Source organism: Micromesistius poutassou (genome assembly GCF_964030765.1).
Source record: "Micromesistius poutassou genome assembly, chromosome: 19".
Classification (NCBI taxonomy): Eukaryota; Metazoa; Chordata; class Actinopteri; order Gadiformes; family Gadidae; genus Micromesistius; species Micromesistius poutassou.
In genome coordinates, this window is record NC_140289.1 from 542,173 (window position 1) to 557,319 (window position 15,147).

The window sequence follows — 15,147 nt, forward strand, 5'->3', positions numbered from 1 at the left end:
TGTGTGTGTGTGTGTGTGTGTAATCTGCCTGCGTGTTGTTTCAGTGTGCACTCTGCTTATCATGACTTCAAGATACGCTCGGGGTAACATTTCTGAGGTTTATTTATTCATACTTCCGTCCAAACACGAATCCGTCCATTCCAGTAAGGTTGTTCTGACGTGATGTGCGTGTGTGTGTTTGTTGTGTATATGTGTGTGTGTGTGTGTGTGTGTGTTCTGTATGGGTGTGTGTGTGTGTTCTGTATGGGGGTGTGTGTGTGTGTGTGTGTGTGTGTATGTGTGTTCTGTATGCGTGTGTGTGTGTGGTGTGTTGTGTGTGTGTATGTGTTCTGTGTGTGTGTGTGTGTGTGTGGGAGAGGGTGTACGCTTCAAGAGCAGACCATCAATGTTGTGCGGTACTTCATCTCTGTTGGCGCTTTGTTCACAGTCCTTTGTTTCAAATGCATTCATATGGTTTTTTTTCGCCTCACCATAACATCTCATTTTGTCATCCCCCCCCCCCCCCCCCCCCCCCCCCAAAAAAAAAAATGCCACACTAAAACCTTAACATGTCACTCCATCTCGTTCCATTGGACGACCGAGGATTTGTGACCTCACAAATCTCTCTTGTCACCCGAAACCCTAACCCCGAACCGAAATCGAACCCAAAACGAACGACCCAATCACACCGGAGCAGCGTAGCGCCTGCCCTGCATCTGTCCCAGTAGCTCGCCGTCTCTCTCTCTCTCTCCCAGTGCGTGTCCCAGTCACAGCTCTCCCATTGTTGCTCTACGGCAGCTCTCCTTTCCCGCCGCGCGGTCGGTGTAAAGCCGGCTCTGTGTGTGTGTGTGTGTGTGTGTGTGTGTGTGTGCGTGTGTGTGCGCGTGTGTGTGTCCCTCCGCCCAGCAGCAGCAGCAGCAGCAGAGGACCAGTTGTTGATCCTTGTGAGGACATGCTTCCTTATATGCCCATATGAATACGCCAGTTATGGAATGTAGGAAGTGTGTGGGTCTCAAGGGGACAGGATCACCGCGGCAACGCCGGAGGAGGACAGAGAAAGTAGTACCCTGCCCTGTTCTGTCTCTGTCCAGTGTTAGGCGGCTCTCTGTGATTATGTGTGTGTGTATAGTGGACCTGCGTTACTTTGACCCCTGGCATAATTTATTCCAGTGAGTGATTTTTTTTTTTTCTGGATTGATTGATGATGATTGTTAAATGTTTTGATTAATTGTATTTTCTTTTCTTTTTTTTTACATGTTTTCAAATGGACCTTGTCTCAGTTCCCATCTGAAAGTGTGTGTGTGCGAGCCTTTGTGCTTATGTGTTCCTGTGTTTGTGTGTGTGTGTGTGTGTGTGCTTGCCAGTGTGTGGATGTGAGTGCCTGTGTGTGTGTGTGTGTGTGTGTGTGTGTGTGTGTGGATGCGTGTTTTGACTGCGTTTGGTGTGCCTATGTGTGTGTGTTTGCCTGTTTGTGTGTTTGAGTGTGTGTGTGTGTGCGTGCCTGTGTGTGTATGCCTGTGTGTGTGTGTGTGTGCGTGCCTGTGTGTGCGTGCCTGTGTGTGTGTGTGTGTGTGTGCGCGACCACACCACTGAGACAACAGGTGAAGGGCTCTTGGATTCTCCCTCCCTTTTACCATGCACTAGCAACAGTTAGCATGTGCACCCATTCCCTCCTCGGAAAGAATTCCTCCCCCCCTCCGTCTCCCCCCCCCCCCCCTCCCTCCCTGCTCCCCAACTGCTGACAGTTGGGAGAGATTGACGGGCTACAGCTGTCACCCATTATAGCACCCGTGCACTTTTAAAAAAAGTGAAGGGTGGGGGGGGGGGGGGGTTGTTCTGTCATTGGGGCTAAGGTTAGCCCAGCTAGAGGAGGACTCACTATTTGGCGGGTTGAGAAGCAAACACTTTGGAGCTTCGCAGTGATAGTACCGCCAACAGTACCGGCGAATACTAAAAGCAAAAGATGGGATTTTGTTTTTCCCCCGAAAAGCAAGTCTAGTATTTTGCGGTTGAACGCGTGCGTTGAGTTTGGTTTTGAACTTTAAACTGACCCGTCTTTCCTTTCCCTCTCTCTCTCTCTCTTGTCTCAGGTAAGGCTCAAGAACGCGATGACGTCACGGCCGTTCGGCGGTGATGATGACGTCACTCCCGCCCTCGCGATCGATCCTCTTCAATTTTTCTCTTTACTTTTTCTGTTTCCTGTCATTCCCGTCACCTGTCCTTCTCACATTCCCTCTCCTATTCCAGCGCCTCTCGCTCTCTCTTTCTGATTTCCAAAATCCTCTCTTTCCTCCTGCCTCGTAGTCCTTCTCTCTGTGTGTCTCTCTCTCTCTCTCTCTCTCTCTCTCTCTCTCTCTCTCTCTCTCTCTCTCTCTCTCCTTCTCTCTCTCTCTCTCTCTCTCTCTCTCTCTCTCTCTCTCTCTCTCTCTCTCTCTCTCTCCTTCTCTCTGTCTCTCTGTTTTGTGGCTCTCCCTCTGGCAGCTGAAGCTACACGCCTTGCTGTGGCTGGTCAAACGGAACCAAGTCAGGTGTTTCTGTGAGGTTTGGTCCCTTTCAACCAGCTACTGCGTCGTGCATTCAGTCAGCAGACATCAACGAGACTCAAAGACAGAAGTTGCATGTTCCTGTTATGGCCGCTAGGTGGCGGTATTTCCCCATTGCATTGGCCTAATGATGTTGGCGTTGGCAGCGCCTCCTTATCGTCTGTTTTATTTTAGATTATTTGATATAACCAGTGTTGTCTTTAATGGCTTTGTGTTAAGATGCTGTTTGTTGAAAATAAAAAAAACAAAATATGATTGGAAATATTGATACAGTTTCTATTTTTTTCTGTGTTTGAACATTTTGGATTCTCGCAAATTCTCCCTGCATTAATTGCAATATCACCCGCAATAATATATAATCTTCATCTAAAATCATATGAATGCTTGTACCACTCTTAGTTAAATACAATGAGGAAATTTGTCACTTTTCGCTTAATTAAGAGCACATATTAGCATCTCGTTTCCATGGCGAGTTAACCACCTGTAGAAATCTGGTGGTGTTGCAAAACATTCTCCGTAATTACACATTTTTCAAGTTAAAATAAAAATAAAACGAATTCTGGATATGATAGGCCTATACATTTGTATATATATATTTTTTTTTAATATAAATTATACAATATATATTGGCTATATTAGTTAATACCACATAATCTTTTGAATTGAAATATGTAGGTATTTAAATATGCATATAAAAAGCTTTACCGCTAAAATATATACCAGTAACATTCTTTTTCAAAAGAACACTTTCATAAACTTAGCAAGCGAAATAAGATCTAGTAGGCTAACTGACAGTTTTCTAATGTAGGTCTACTTACTTCCAGTCAGTTTCTTGACTTATAGACAGAAGTTATGTTGGCGGATATAATCTTTCAGAAGAATATGATTTAAAAACATTCAAAATTCAAAGACTGCCATCATTTAAAATCATGTCAATGAAATGAAACACGCCTGTGATGTGTACATCGCTGGTCGACGCCCTCAGCGGTTCAGTACCGCCGGTGTCCACCGGGGGGCGCTGATGCCCGTTCAGTCATTACTAGTCGACGGCCTCAGCGTTTCAGTAACCGCCGGTGTCCACCGGGGGGCGCTGTGAGATCCAGCCACTGGTCCTGACCGTGAGGGAAGCTCCGGAGCGGCGTCGTAAACATGGCAGACAGCGGGGTGACAGGTGAGTCTCCTGGAGAAACAACAGTTTACTACAGGAAAACATGCCGCAGTTAAATAACTAACGCTTCACGGCGAGTGCTGGGGCACGGTCCGTGACACGATAAGTGCAGTGTTTCCACAGCTCGTCCCCGGACGAACAAGTTGATGGTTAATTTGCAGCGCTAGCGTTAGCCGGTGGCACTAGCATTACCGGCGGTGGCCGCTGGTTACATGTTGCTATTGAAAGTTATTGCATCATCCGTCTATGTACGCATCAATGTGGGAAAAATGTATTGTCATATTCGATCCGATTAGCACTGTGCCACTTGTTGCTTCTACTCAGCCGACTCTCTTTTAAGGACGTGGTTTGACATGAGACTCAGGGACCAAAACTTGAGTCCTCCATCCAGGAGCCATCTGGACTGGTGAGGCTCTTGGGTCAGCGTCACGGTGTAGGCTGCTGGGCACCCAGGGGACCGTGTAGGGGTGTAGGGGTGTAGGGGACGCTGTAGGCTGCTGGGCACTCACCCAGGGGACCGTGTAGGGGTGTAGGGGACGGCGTGTAGGTGATGTGCTTCACACCACATGACGCAACTCCGATGTGAAAAAAGAACTCGTCCCTCGCTTTCGTTACAGATGGAGCTGAGAAAAAGGAGGACATCACGAGAGTAAAGGTGAGTCTTCACGACGGACATTTCAAAACACACTCGGGAGGTTTGCACTGCACTTGCTGTGAAAGACAGATGGCTTTATGGTACATGGCAACAGTGTGTATATATATATATATATAGTAGCGTGTTTAGAAGAAGATCAGTCGGTGACGGCGCCGCACGCCGTCCTCCTTGTCTGTGGCAGAATGAGGGGAAGGAGCTGTCGAAGGAGGAGAAGCAGAGGCTGAGGAAGGAGAAGAAATCGCAGAAGAAGAACAAGGAGAAGAAGGATGAGCAGGAGGCCGTGGAGAGCGGGCGGGAGAAGAAGCACCGCGGCCCCTCCCCGCTTTCACAGCCGGCCGCGCACAAAGGTACACGGACGGACGGACGCCGCAGCCCCGCCTCTGGAAATGATGCCTATGAGAATGCACCACGGTTCATAGTGTTGTTGTTGTTGTTGTGACCATGGTTGTTTGTTTGACTGTTTAGACAGTGGTCACCTGTTGATCATCATGTACATACAGAATCATTTTATATTGAGTTAAAGTATGCTCACATCACTGGGTCTAAGCTATTTTGCACAAACTTAGAATTTATCCAGTGCTTGGTTCTTCACTTGAAAATGTGAGGATTTATGAGAAATTCTCTTATCTCCCTCCCTCTCTCCCTCCAAGGACAATGTCTTGACCTGCTCTCTGCCATCTCTCTGTCTGTGTCTCTCGCTGTCTCCCTCTCTCTCTACTCTGTGTGTCTGTCTGTCTCTCCTGTGTCTCTCCTGTCTCTCTCTCTCTCTCTCTCTCTCTCTCTCTCTCTCTCTCTCTCTTCCCCCCCCCCCCCCCCCCCCCCCCCCCCCCGCCGCCCCATCTCATCTCCTCCAGCAGAGTCGGCGGCCTCCTCTCCCCCCGTCCCGGCGCCCGTCTCGGAGCCCCCCGCCCCGGCCGCCGCCGGCGCCCCCCCGGCAGACAAGCCGGCCAAGAGCAAAGCGGAGCTGAAGGCGGAGCGGAGGGCCCGGCAGGAGGCCGAAAGGGCCTCGAAACCCGGCAAGAAGGGCGACCCGGGGCCGCAGTCCACCGCCGGCAAACCCAAGGCCCCGCCCAGCGAGCTGCAGCCAGGTACCGGAGAGCCCGGAGCAGGATGGGCATAGTGGTTCGGGGGGGTTTGTATCCCAGCCTAAAGGTTCTGGGTTCGATCCCCAATGTACGTAGACTACCTGTAGGCATCCTTAATAGCAAAACGCCCCCTGCTTGTTTAAGGACACACTAAATTACATTTATGGAATTTAGCAGGCGCTTTTGTCCAAAGGGACATGCAGCCATTCATACACACATTCATTCACACACCGACTGGGTGGTCAACAGCCAGCTCATCGGGGGCAGTTAGGGTGTGGTGTCTTCCTCAGGGACACCGTGACACTCAGCGAGGAGGAGCCGGGGATCAAACCAGCATATCTCTGCTCACTATCAGGACGAGCCAAACCCTTACAAATGTCAGTTTTAAGTTTTAAGTAAATAGTACTACATAGAATTACAATTTTCTCCCCTGGGATGTCCCAGGCAACATTCAGGGTTTTGTGTTGTAATGGCCTCCCTCCTCTTGTTAAATCACCAACTGTTAGGAGATTTAAGTTCTCAGCTCAAATGTCTACTTCTTCATTTGTGAGAGGTTTGTTCTCAACGTGTTTGTGACTGTACGTCGTGCTCCTCCAGTGGTGAAGAGGCTTCCTGAACACGTCCAGGTCGACAACCCCGAGGTCCTAAAGAAGCTGGCCAAGAAGTTGGAAAGGCAACAGGTCGGTGCTCGTTTCTGTCTGCTCTCAGACTGCCCTCCAAAACACAGCGATACACATTGCTGTGTTGCTGTCGTTGGCTGTTATCCAAAGCGCATCGTGTCCCAAAGTGACTCACGAGTGAGGCTTAGGACGATCGATCCAGGCACACGATCCAAATTTAAATAGCTACAAAAACAATGGCCGCTCATTCAAGCCAGTGTTTTATTTCCCGACTGTCATGACGAGAGCTTGCGTTCCTTACCTGCATGAGACTGACGCTAACACTCCTCCTAGACCCCTGGTCGCGGTGCTGCTCTGAAGGTATCGTTGTCACGTCCCCGGGGCCCGACCCCTGTGTCTTTATTTTTCGTTTTTTTTGGGGTGTTTTAATCGGTCTGTGTTATTTGGAAATGGTTAAACGCTCACTGTGTTTGTACACCGCCACTATGATGGAGAGACACACGCATAAATGGATGGCTGGTCTTTGTCGTGTTGTGTTTGTGACTAGATTAGGAGTTGTTCCAGAGGTTAGTAATTTGCTGTGCAGTTTTTTTATTTGCTTTTCGTGTGTCTTGCTGTGACGCGTTCGATCCGATCAACTGACCTTTTGATCAACTTTTTTTTTCTTTTTTTTTTTTGCAAAACACCAAATCGAGAAATTATCACATTTATTTTTCGCTCAATAATCAAAACCGTTTTATGTTGTAAATTCTTAAAACTGAAAAAAATTCACATTTTCGAAAGCAAAGCCCATTTAACCGAAGCGGAGCAGTGCTGAACTCTTTCTCCTGTTGCCCTGACGACCTCCAGATCCCCCTGCGGTCCGACTACGGCTACAAGGTCAGCCTGTTCTCCCACCTCCACCAGTACAGCCGCAAGGCCCCCCTCACACAGCAGCTCAGGTAGGCCCCCAGCACCTCCGCCACACACACGCTCACACGCAGCAAACGTGCATTGTGGGGACCTTCTTGTTCTAAAGGACATACAAGCGTTCACTGGTCACACACGTCATTATTAAGCCGGTCTAAAGGATGCATACAGGTAGACTGCAGACTTTGGTGTTTGAAACCTTTCAGCCTAGTCAAATACGTGTGTGTGTGCGTGTGCGTGTGTGTGTGTGTGTGTGTGTGTGTGTTTCAGCATCCCCTCCACGGTGATCCACCCTGTCATCGTGCGGCTGGGTCTGCAGTACTCCCAGGGCCTCGTGGCGGGCTCCAATGCCCGCTCTGTGGCCCTGCTGCACGCCTTCAAGCAGGTACCCCCCCCCCCCCCCAATGTCTCACTCGGGCCCATCAGGAACCCCTCCCCCCCCCCCCCCCATGTCTCACACAGGCCCATTCCGTCCCTGTTCTGCTGAGGGTCACTATAACTTCCAGTGCTCAACCCTTCTTATTGCACTGGGTTGCATGTCAAGGTTTTCCTTAACCTAACTCTTAAATCATTTCTGAAAATGAATGCAGTACTGAAGTACTGTAGGTCACTTGGGGGTGGCTGGGCAGATGTTGAAGGGATCCGGTCACATCTGTTCGCAGCTTCGGATGTGAGCTTGGAATCTATATGTGTGTTGCAGTAGCTTATGTTTTAGAATGTGTGTGAAAGGGCATCATAATTAATATGGCCAATGTCCGTAGTTACCTGGTTTGTTGATGAAACCTGCAATCACTTTGTGAGTCAGTTTCTGTCAGTCTTCTGCATCCATCTTCTTTGTCCTTCCAGGTCATTAGGGACTACGTCACCCCTCCCAACGAGGAGCTGTCTAGAGATCTGGTGAACAAGCTGAAACCTTATATTAGGTATTTGAGAAAACAAGTTTACACCCGGCTCGCCAGAATATCAGCATACCGTACGGTGTTTCATGTTGGGTGTTGGGGTAGACTGTAGGTTATTTATCTTTCTGTCGTCCACATGATGAATTCATAATTCGTATAATTAATAACGTTCTCCTTTCAGTTTTTTAAACCAGTGTCGCCCCCTGTCAGCGAGCATGGGCAACGCAATCAAATACATCAAGAAAGAGATCTCCAATATTTCCAGTCAGTGCAAAGAAGAAGAGGTTATTATCCCCATTATTTCTATATTCCACAATCAACACAACACCCGTCACCAAAAATACATACGACCACACAACCAACACCATAACTAATCCCTTTCTTCTCGTTCCATGCTCAGGCCAAGACCAAACTACAGGCCTGCATCGACTGCTACATCAACGAGAAGATCGTGCTGGCGGCCAGAGCCATCTCCAAGTACGCCATCGAGAAGATCAGCAACGGCGATGTCATCCTCGTCTACGGCTGGTGAGGATCCGCCACGTTCTGGCTCTCCTCTCCTCTGCCTCTCCCCTGCCTCTCCCTAGCTCTCCCGTGCCTCTGCTCTGGCTCTCTCCCTGGCTCTCCTTGCCTCTCCCCTGCCTCTCCCCTGCCTCTCTCTGGCTCTCCTTGCCTCTCCCTGGCTCTGGGATCTGCAGGGATCTGCAGGGATCTGCAGGGATCTGCAGGGATCTGCAGGGATCTGCCCTGAGCCAGGGTGTAGCCAAGCCTCTTTTATGCGCAAGGCTGCAGTGACTCAAATGCCATGGATGACCGCCATGAAAATCAGTCAGCAGGCTATAGCAGCCAGGGGTTCCCGAACTATACTGGTCAGGCCCCTCTTTGGGGAAACGGAAGTCATTTGTTTATCTACCGTTGGTTATGTGGCCATTCTGCCTGACTGCAGCACATTCAATTCTCCCTTCTATAGTGTATTTACCAGTACATACAGTAGACTGAGAAAGGGGTCACATTTTCTATTGGCAAACAAAGTCAACTATAGCTTTTCAGTTATTTAGAAGATTACAAAAGCGAATGAAGAGAATCGAGACACATTAGATAAGATATATGAGTACTATTTTTTTTTTTAAATCCTAGATGGGAAAGGTGAGATTCATAGGATACATTGACAACTGACGAGCAGCTAAGGGTCACAAGGACATGATGCTCACGGAGGCCTACAGGTAGACTACAGGTGGACCTTGGTTCATGAGTTCCTTAACGCCTCACCTCTGAACTGACCATCCTACCTCTACTCCACGTGACTCGACCTAACCTCTTCTCCTCTCTGGTCCCGCCCCCCCCCCCCCCCAGCTCCTCATTGGTCAACCACATCCTGTGCGAGGCCTACGAGAAGTGCCGGCAGTTCCGTGTGATCGTGGTGGACAGCCGACCGCGGCTGGAGGGGCGCGAGGCGCTGCGGCGGCTGGTGAAGAGGGGCATCAGCTGCACCTACGTGCTCATCTCAGCCCTCTCCTACGTGCTGCCGGAGGTGCGTTCAATCAAACTTTATTCGTATGACGCTTTTCGCCCCAACGTGCTGGAGTACGAAATGCCTCACAAGGGGAAATGGAACAATACAGTTTCAGATGATTAAACAAAAAGAAACTCAAACTTTAAAAAGCTATAAGAAAAAAAGGAATGCTTAAAAATGCCCTTAAAAGAAATCAAACGATGGTGACAGCTGTCTGTGATGAGGACCGTAGAAACTTAATGCTGCTTCCCTTTAGGTCTTTGGTCCTTAGGAACTGGTTTCCTGTTTCTGTAACAAGGTTCCCGGCAGATTTATAACGGCCATACGACTCTGATACTAAAGATGACCTCTCGGTTGTGAAAGCTGTATACTTCCTCAGTCTCAAAGCTCCGTGCAGTCAGACACTCCCTGAAATACATGTCTGGTGTTTCTTTTCTGCTGACAGGTTTCCAAAGTGTTCCTGGGGGCTCACGCCCTATTGGCCAACGGCTACGTGATGTCACGCGTCGGGACGTCCCAGATCGCCCTGGTGGCCAAGGCCTTCAACGTGCCCGTGCTGGTCTGCTGCGAGACCTATAAGTTCTGCGAGAGGGTGCAGACGGATTCCTTTGTGTCCAACGAGCTAGGTACGACCTGCCGCCACTCGCTCCCACTCCCCGACCGCCGTGACTCAGTCCGGGTGAATGTTTTTGATTCACAGACGGAAGGTTCTGGGTTCGAGCCCTCGTTGGGCTGCCTCCTGAACGCTCGACCTGTGCATTAACTAGGGATGGGTCAGAATATTCGATTATTCGATTGTTCGTTCCTGAGGGTCAAAGTCGATTTTTAACATTTGGACCGTTAACATTTTTTCCCATTCAAATAAACAAGAATTAACAGACGGAACTAATGTTGGTTCTGTAGCACTATTAGTTTTTTTAAAATTATTATTAATCATGTACAGAAAAACAATATACACAATATACAAGCATAAATATTAATATATATGCATACAACACAAACACTGATCACTGTTAGTTTAGTAGTTAGTTTTTTTGCATTTAAGATATTAAGTGATTTCTTGCCGATGATCCATGGCTGCCTTTGTGAATGTCGGCACACATCGAATAATCGATTATTTGTTCATACCACCCACAGATTATTCGACCATGAAAAATTTGAGTTATTCACATCCCTAGCATTAACGAAGCAGGTCTCAAATAGGAATTACGACGTTGCTTTGGGTAAACACGTCTGCTAAATGACTGAATAGTTGTACTATACGCATGTTTTGATTCTCAGCCGAAAGGTTCTGGGTTCGATCCCTTGTTAGGCTTCGTCCTGAAGGCTCTTAATTGTGCATTAACGACGTGTCTTAAATAGGAATAACGATGTCGCTTTGGGTAAACACGTCTGCTAAATGACTGAATATAGTTGTACTCTACGGATGTGTACTTTGAGGCCGTGTTAGCGAGAACTTTTATCGCCTCGACGAAAGTCGCACACCGTTTACAATTCGCAAACTGACAGGGTTTTGAGGCAACTCGAGCGTGAATGCCGACCTTCGTTCCGACAAACAACGTGCAAACACAACGTAAAACCTCAAACGGGATCATGTGACCTCCAGGTGACCCAGACGACCTCATGGTGACCCGGAAGGGGAAGACCCAGCTGGAGGGCTGGCAGCAGGTGTCCCAGCTCGGGCTGCTGAACCTGGTGTACGACGTGACGCCGCCTGACTTTGTGGACCTGGTGATCACGGACCTGGGCATGATCCCCTGCACCTCGGTGCCCGTAGTGCTGCGGGAAAACTTGTTCCATATACAGACTACATCCAAAGTGCAAAAAGCGTCTAGAGATAGCACAAAGCAGGTAAACACATTGCTCTTGGAGGGTGACAAATATTTGGTCAAGGCAAATACTCAAAGTGAAGAACCAAGCAATGGGAAAAAGGTTTATGCAAAAGAGATGTATATATTTATATAGAGGCTTTTGGTTTAAGCTTACAGTTTTGAGTGGAGATTATTGTTTGAGCTATACTACCGTCATGGGGCATATGCTAAAGTACATTTACTTCTAGTGGAGTCCCACTGGGCTAAGGATTGCCGGTTTCCAGTTTTCAGTTCCAGTCTTCTACCAGACAATGTATGGAAGAAGTGTTAGGAAGCGCATAATTCGCTGATGTCTATTAAGTGTGTTTGGAGCTGACTTTTACCAAATATATATAGGGACATTTGTAAATATCTGACTTAACATTAGTATTTACATTGTGTAAAATGGAACAATATGAACTGCGTTTTCTTTAAGGTAGTGTTTTAAAATGACGTTTCTCAATGAATCAAGGTCTGATGGCACAAATCTTTATGAGGAAGAACCACGTGTCATGAACTCCAACAAAAAGTCACATTAATGCCCAATATGAAACATGTGCCTACTGACAAAATGTCAGCATATTCAAAGTTTGTCTCGCAATAGAAGCTATGAACATGATTATCTGTACATAAAAACGTATTATTGCTCAAAATACGTAAGTAAAATTCTGAGTCAGTAAACATTGAGCCCTTTTAACTCGCTCCAAGGTCAGTTCAATCATTTTAAAACACAGCAGAATACCCTGTTACATCAGATAAAGTTACCAGAAAGGTTAAAAGGTTGTTAAAAACATACAATCATTTATAAATTAACAATGTCTTCTTTGATGCAGTTTCCCTTGATTGAGACATAGATGCTTTGAAAAATAACACAATAAAATAAATCCTAAAATCAAAACTGTTGGAATAGTGGTAACGTGTCATAGGAAGTAAATTAAAATGGCGTCAGTTTAAAACCTGTGGATTCTCAAAACACAAGAGTCCAAGGCAGGGGCCAGGGTTTAAAAAGGTCAGTTTGTCTTGACTTTGCGTCTCTGGACGACCCAGAGCAGGATGGACAGCATCACCATACCAACCCCGACCGAAGCAAACACTTCAATGAACGGGAACTCCCCCTGTCACCAAAATAAAAGCGTAGGATTCATGAATTAAAGTGAGAAGAGAACGGAGGAGAGGTACCAGCAGGGGTAAAACGATGGGACCGTTTTCTGCCCCAACCAGTTCAACAGATAAAAGCACTTATGTTGAGGGGATGGGCACTACTATTACTACTCATTAGACATTTAGCAGAAGCAGCATTAATCCAAATCATCCAAAATAATGTCCCTAATTAGCAAGTAGCGTACAATAACTGCGTTCAACACTGAAGATGCAAACTAAAAAGTGAGAGAATCTGCAAGAACACAATTCTTTGGTGCTTAAGTTTAAAATGCAAATGCTACAACATAGAAACATTGCATTTGTATTTTCTATGCCTGGAGGTAACGTTAGACCCCCGCGCACCTCTCGACGACATTTGTATCCATGGTAACCGTCGATGCAGCGGCACATGAAGAACCCGGGTCCGTTGGGGGCACAGCAGGAGTTCTCCGGGCAGAAAAGCGCTGCAGGGACGTACGTGGGGGAAGGGGTTCAGGGCGACGTGACGTTAGACAAAGGACCGCTCTATACAGTATGGGGGACGTGTGCAAATATCAGACTTAACTTTAGTGTTTACATTGTGTAATGTATAACAAAAAATATGAACTGTGTTGTCTTCAAGGTGGTGTTTTAAAATGACATTTAATAAATCAAAGTCTAATGGCAAAAATCTTTATGAGGAACAACGAGGTTTCATTGCAAACTCCTACAAAAAGTCACATTTATGCCCAATATCTAACGTATGGAATATGCCTACTTGTGTTATACAAAAAATACAGCACAATCAAAGTTGTCAGTCTCGCAATAGAAGCTATGAACATGATTATCTGTACATAAAAAAAATCATTATTGCTCAAAAGACGTACAGCAACCATACATTAACCAAAGGACAGCTGTTCATGCTACACTTTGTGCTGTGGATCGGCGCTGGACTCACTCATGTGTCTGGTCTCATTGCACATGCTCTTCTGGCCCCTGCAGACAACACTTCCCTCGGAGAGCGCGATCGACTCCCATGATGCATTGCCTCCAGGGCACGGCAGGTTGGAAGGCAGTAATCTGAACAAGGGCCGTCAATAAAGCAATAAAAAAGCACCTGATCCAACCGGATTCGACTGGTCACAACGGTGTCGTATAGCGTCAATAAAGTCTGAGTTTCGGAACGTACTACTTACATTTCATTTAACGCAGAACAGCCTTGAAAAACAAAGTCAGTGATGTTCACAATGGGGTTGCCGGTGAGGTCACTGTGAGGCAAAGGAACACAAAATAGTTACGATAGTTAAACGTTTATCTAAACAAGAAATGTGATAAAGTTAAATATTTATACTTTATTTGTGATCAGAAGGGCCCATGCATTTCAAGTTAGTTGCATGTGTTATGTGAGTGAATGGAGGCTGGGCAAACATGACTGTCTGGGACAGACATCACTGTGGCTGTTGAAAGATTGACTGTCTATTAATCAGCCAAACCGGTGACCTCTTGATCTCAGGATTGTGATTGACCTTCGGAGGAGACTGATATTCTAATCATCAAACGTCGTGATAAGGCTCCAGCCTTTGTGGTGTATTGACTTGGGCCAGAGAGCATTCACATACATGACAACCGCCGTCGAAGCATCCTGGAGGTCATCGATCTGGTTTAAAGAACAGTTTGACAGGTCCAACCTGTGGATCCAAAATAAACACAATTTAAACCTACAGGAGTTGTAAGAGACGCATCAAGCTGGCCTCAGCTATATGAACTAGCAATCATCAGCCTAGGATACTTTATAAGAAGGGTTGAAATGGTGTAAGTGTAAGGTTGGGTCTCCCCCATTAAGGCTCACCCTATGACATGCGCCGTGGTGCTGGAGTTGAGATTCTGGAGGCAGCATCGGCCCTCCACACGGCCGTCGGAGGAGGAGCAGAACCGGCCCACCGCGGTGTCGTTTAACACAGTCCCGTTGCAAGTGTGACACACCTGTAATGGAAACACAGTAGTACACAGCAGTAAGTCGTGGAATTACACCAACACATCCCATCGGGACGAACTCAGACCTCATACAAAAAAAAGACAGCTGGACAGAATGGCATTTGAGTTGCGGGTGATGTAGCTCAGGTAATCTAGCGTCTTATAATTACCTGCAGTTCGGCAAGATGGCAACTTGTGAGTAATATAAAATTAACGATAAAGACCACCACTGCTGGTCTTGGCTGGAGGCGACCAGCTTTCATTTTGATTGACTTGTCATAAGACCATAATATCGACACAGAGATGCATGTCACAGCAGCCGCTATAAATTAAAACCCTCTACACATCAAGTCTATTGAAGGCTAGTGTTTAGTTAAAATCCCTGGGTGGTGTTTGAAGAAGACAGCATCTCCCCGGCGGACGTTAATCCAAATGTGGGGGTTGTTGTCTTATGAGAACTGAAACTGTAGAGGTAAACAAACATCATGGGTTTTGAGCGCAGTCCGCTTCTTCGAGCACCTCCTTCTTGCGCGGCGTTGCGCATAGGGGAACGATACAGCGGTAAAAGTGGTACCTTATATTTTCTCCAACGTCATTTCGTAAAGGAAGTTTTTCACTCAAAATGCGGCCACCTTTATCATTAACGAATTACGAATGGGATATCTTTTCAATAATTTCAGTCTCGTATCTGTTTTAAAGACTTTCATTTATTCTTTATTTATTCGTTTTTTTTTAATGTAAAGTTTAGTTAAGATTTTCACACAGGCTAAAATAACGACAATAACGACAATAATTGTATTCGTGAACTCGAACTCGTGGTTTAGACTCTCTCT

General features: G+C 46.8%; 2 protein-coding genes across 2 annotated transcripts; one reads left to right on the forward strand and one right to left on the reverse strand.

Annotated features, from left to right (window-relative positions):
* Window positions 1-3,648: 3,648 nt before the first annotated feature.
* On the forward strand, window positions 3,649-11,669 carry eif2b4 (eukaryotic translation initiation factor 2B, subunit 4 delta; the record flags this gene model as incomplete). The annotated part of the gene is made up of 15 exons (XM_084484216.1): window positions 3,649-3,693; window positions 4,308-4,345; window positions 4,527-4,692; window positions 5,200-5,433; window positions 6,028-6,110; window positions 6,384-6,410; window positions 6,900-6,991; window positions 7,230-7,344; window positions 7,806-7,882; window positions 8,040-8,142; window positions 8,259-8,386; window positions 9,212-9,389; window positions 9,817-9,997; window positions 10,978-11,222; window positions 11,658-11,669. Exons 1-15 carry the CDS (start codon window positions 3,672-3,674, stop codon window positions 11,667-11,669), a joined length of 1,701 nt encoding a protein of 566 aa, XP_084340342.1. The 5' UTR covers window positions 3,649-3,671.
* Window positions 11,601-14,771, reverse strand: atraid (all-trans retinoic acid-induced differentiation factor). Its single transcript, XM_084484071.1, has 7 exons — window positions 14,485-14,771; window positions 14,190-14,323; window positions 13,960-14,028; window positions 13,537-13,608; window positions 13,299-13,420; window positions 12,725-12,825; window positions 11,601-12,336 (listed from the first exon to the last, which is right to left on the reverse strand). The coding sequence occupies exons 1-7, from the start codon at window positions 14,575-14,577 to the stop codon at window positions 12,232-12,234; spliced, it is 696 nt and encodes a 231-aa protein (XP_084340197.1). The 5' UTR covers window positions 14,578-14,771; the 3' UTR covers window positions 11,601-12,231.
* Between the last annotated feature and the right edge of the window lie 376 nt (window positions 14,772-15,147).

Coding starts and splice junctions, on each gene's coding strand:
- atraid (XM_084484071.1), bottom strand. CDS start 14,577: ATGAAAGCTGGTCGCCTCCAGCCAAGACCAGCAGTGGTGGTCTTTATC. Junction 14,324..14,484: donor GCCATCTTGCCGAACTGCAG/GTAATTATAAGA, acceptor TTTCCATTACAG/GTGTGTCACACTTGCAACGG. Junction 13,609..13,959: donor GCTTCGACGGCGGTTGTCAT/GTATGTGAATGC, acceptor TTTGCCTCACAG/TGACCTCACCGGCAACCCCA.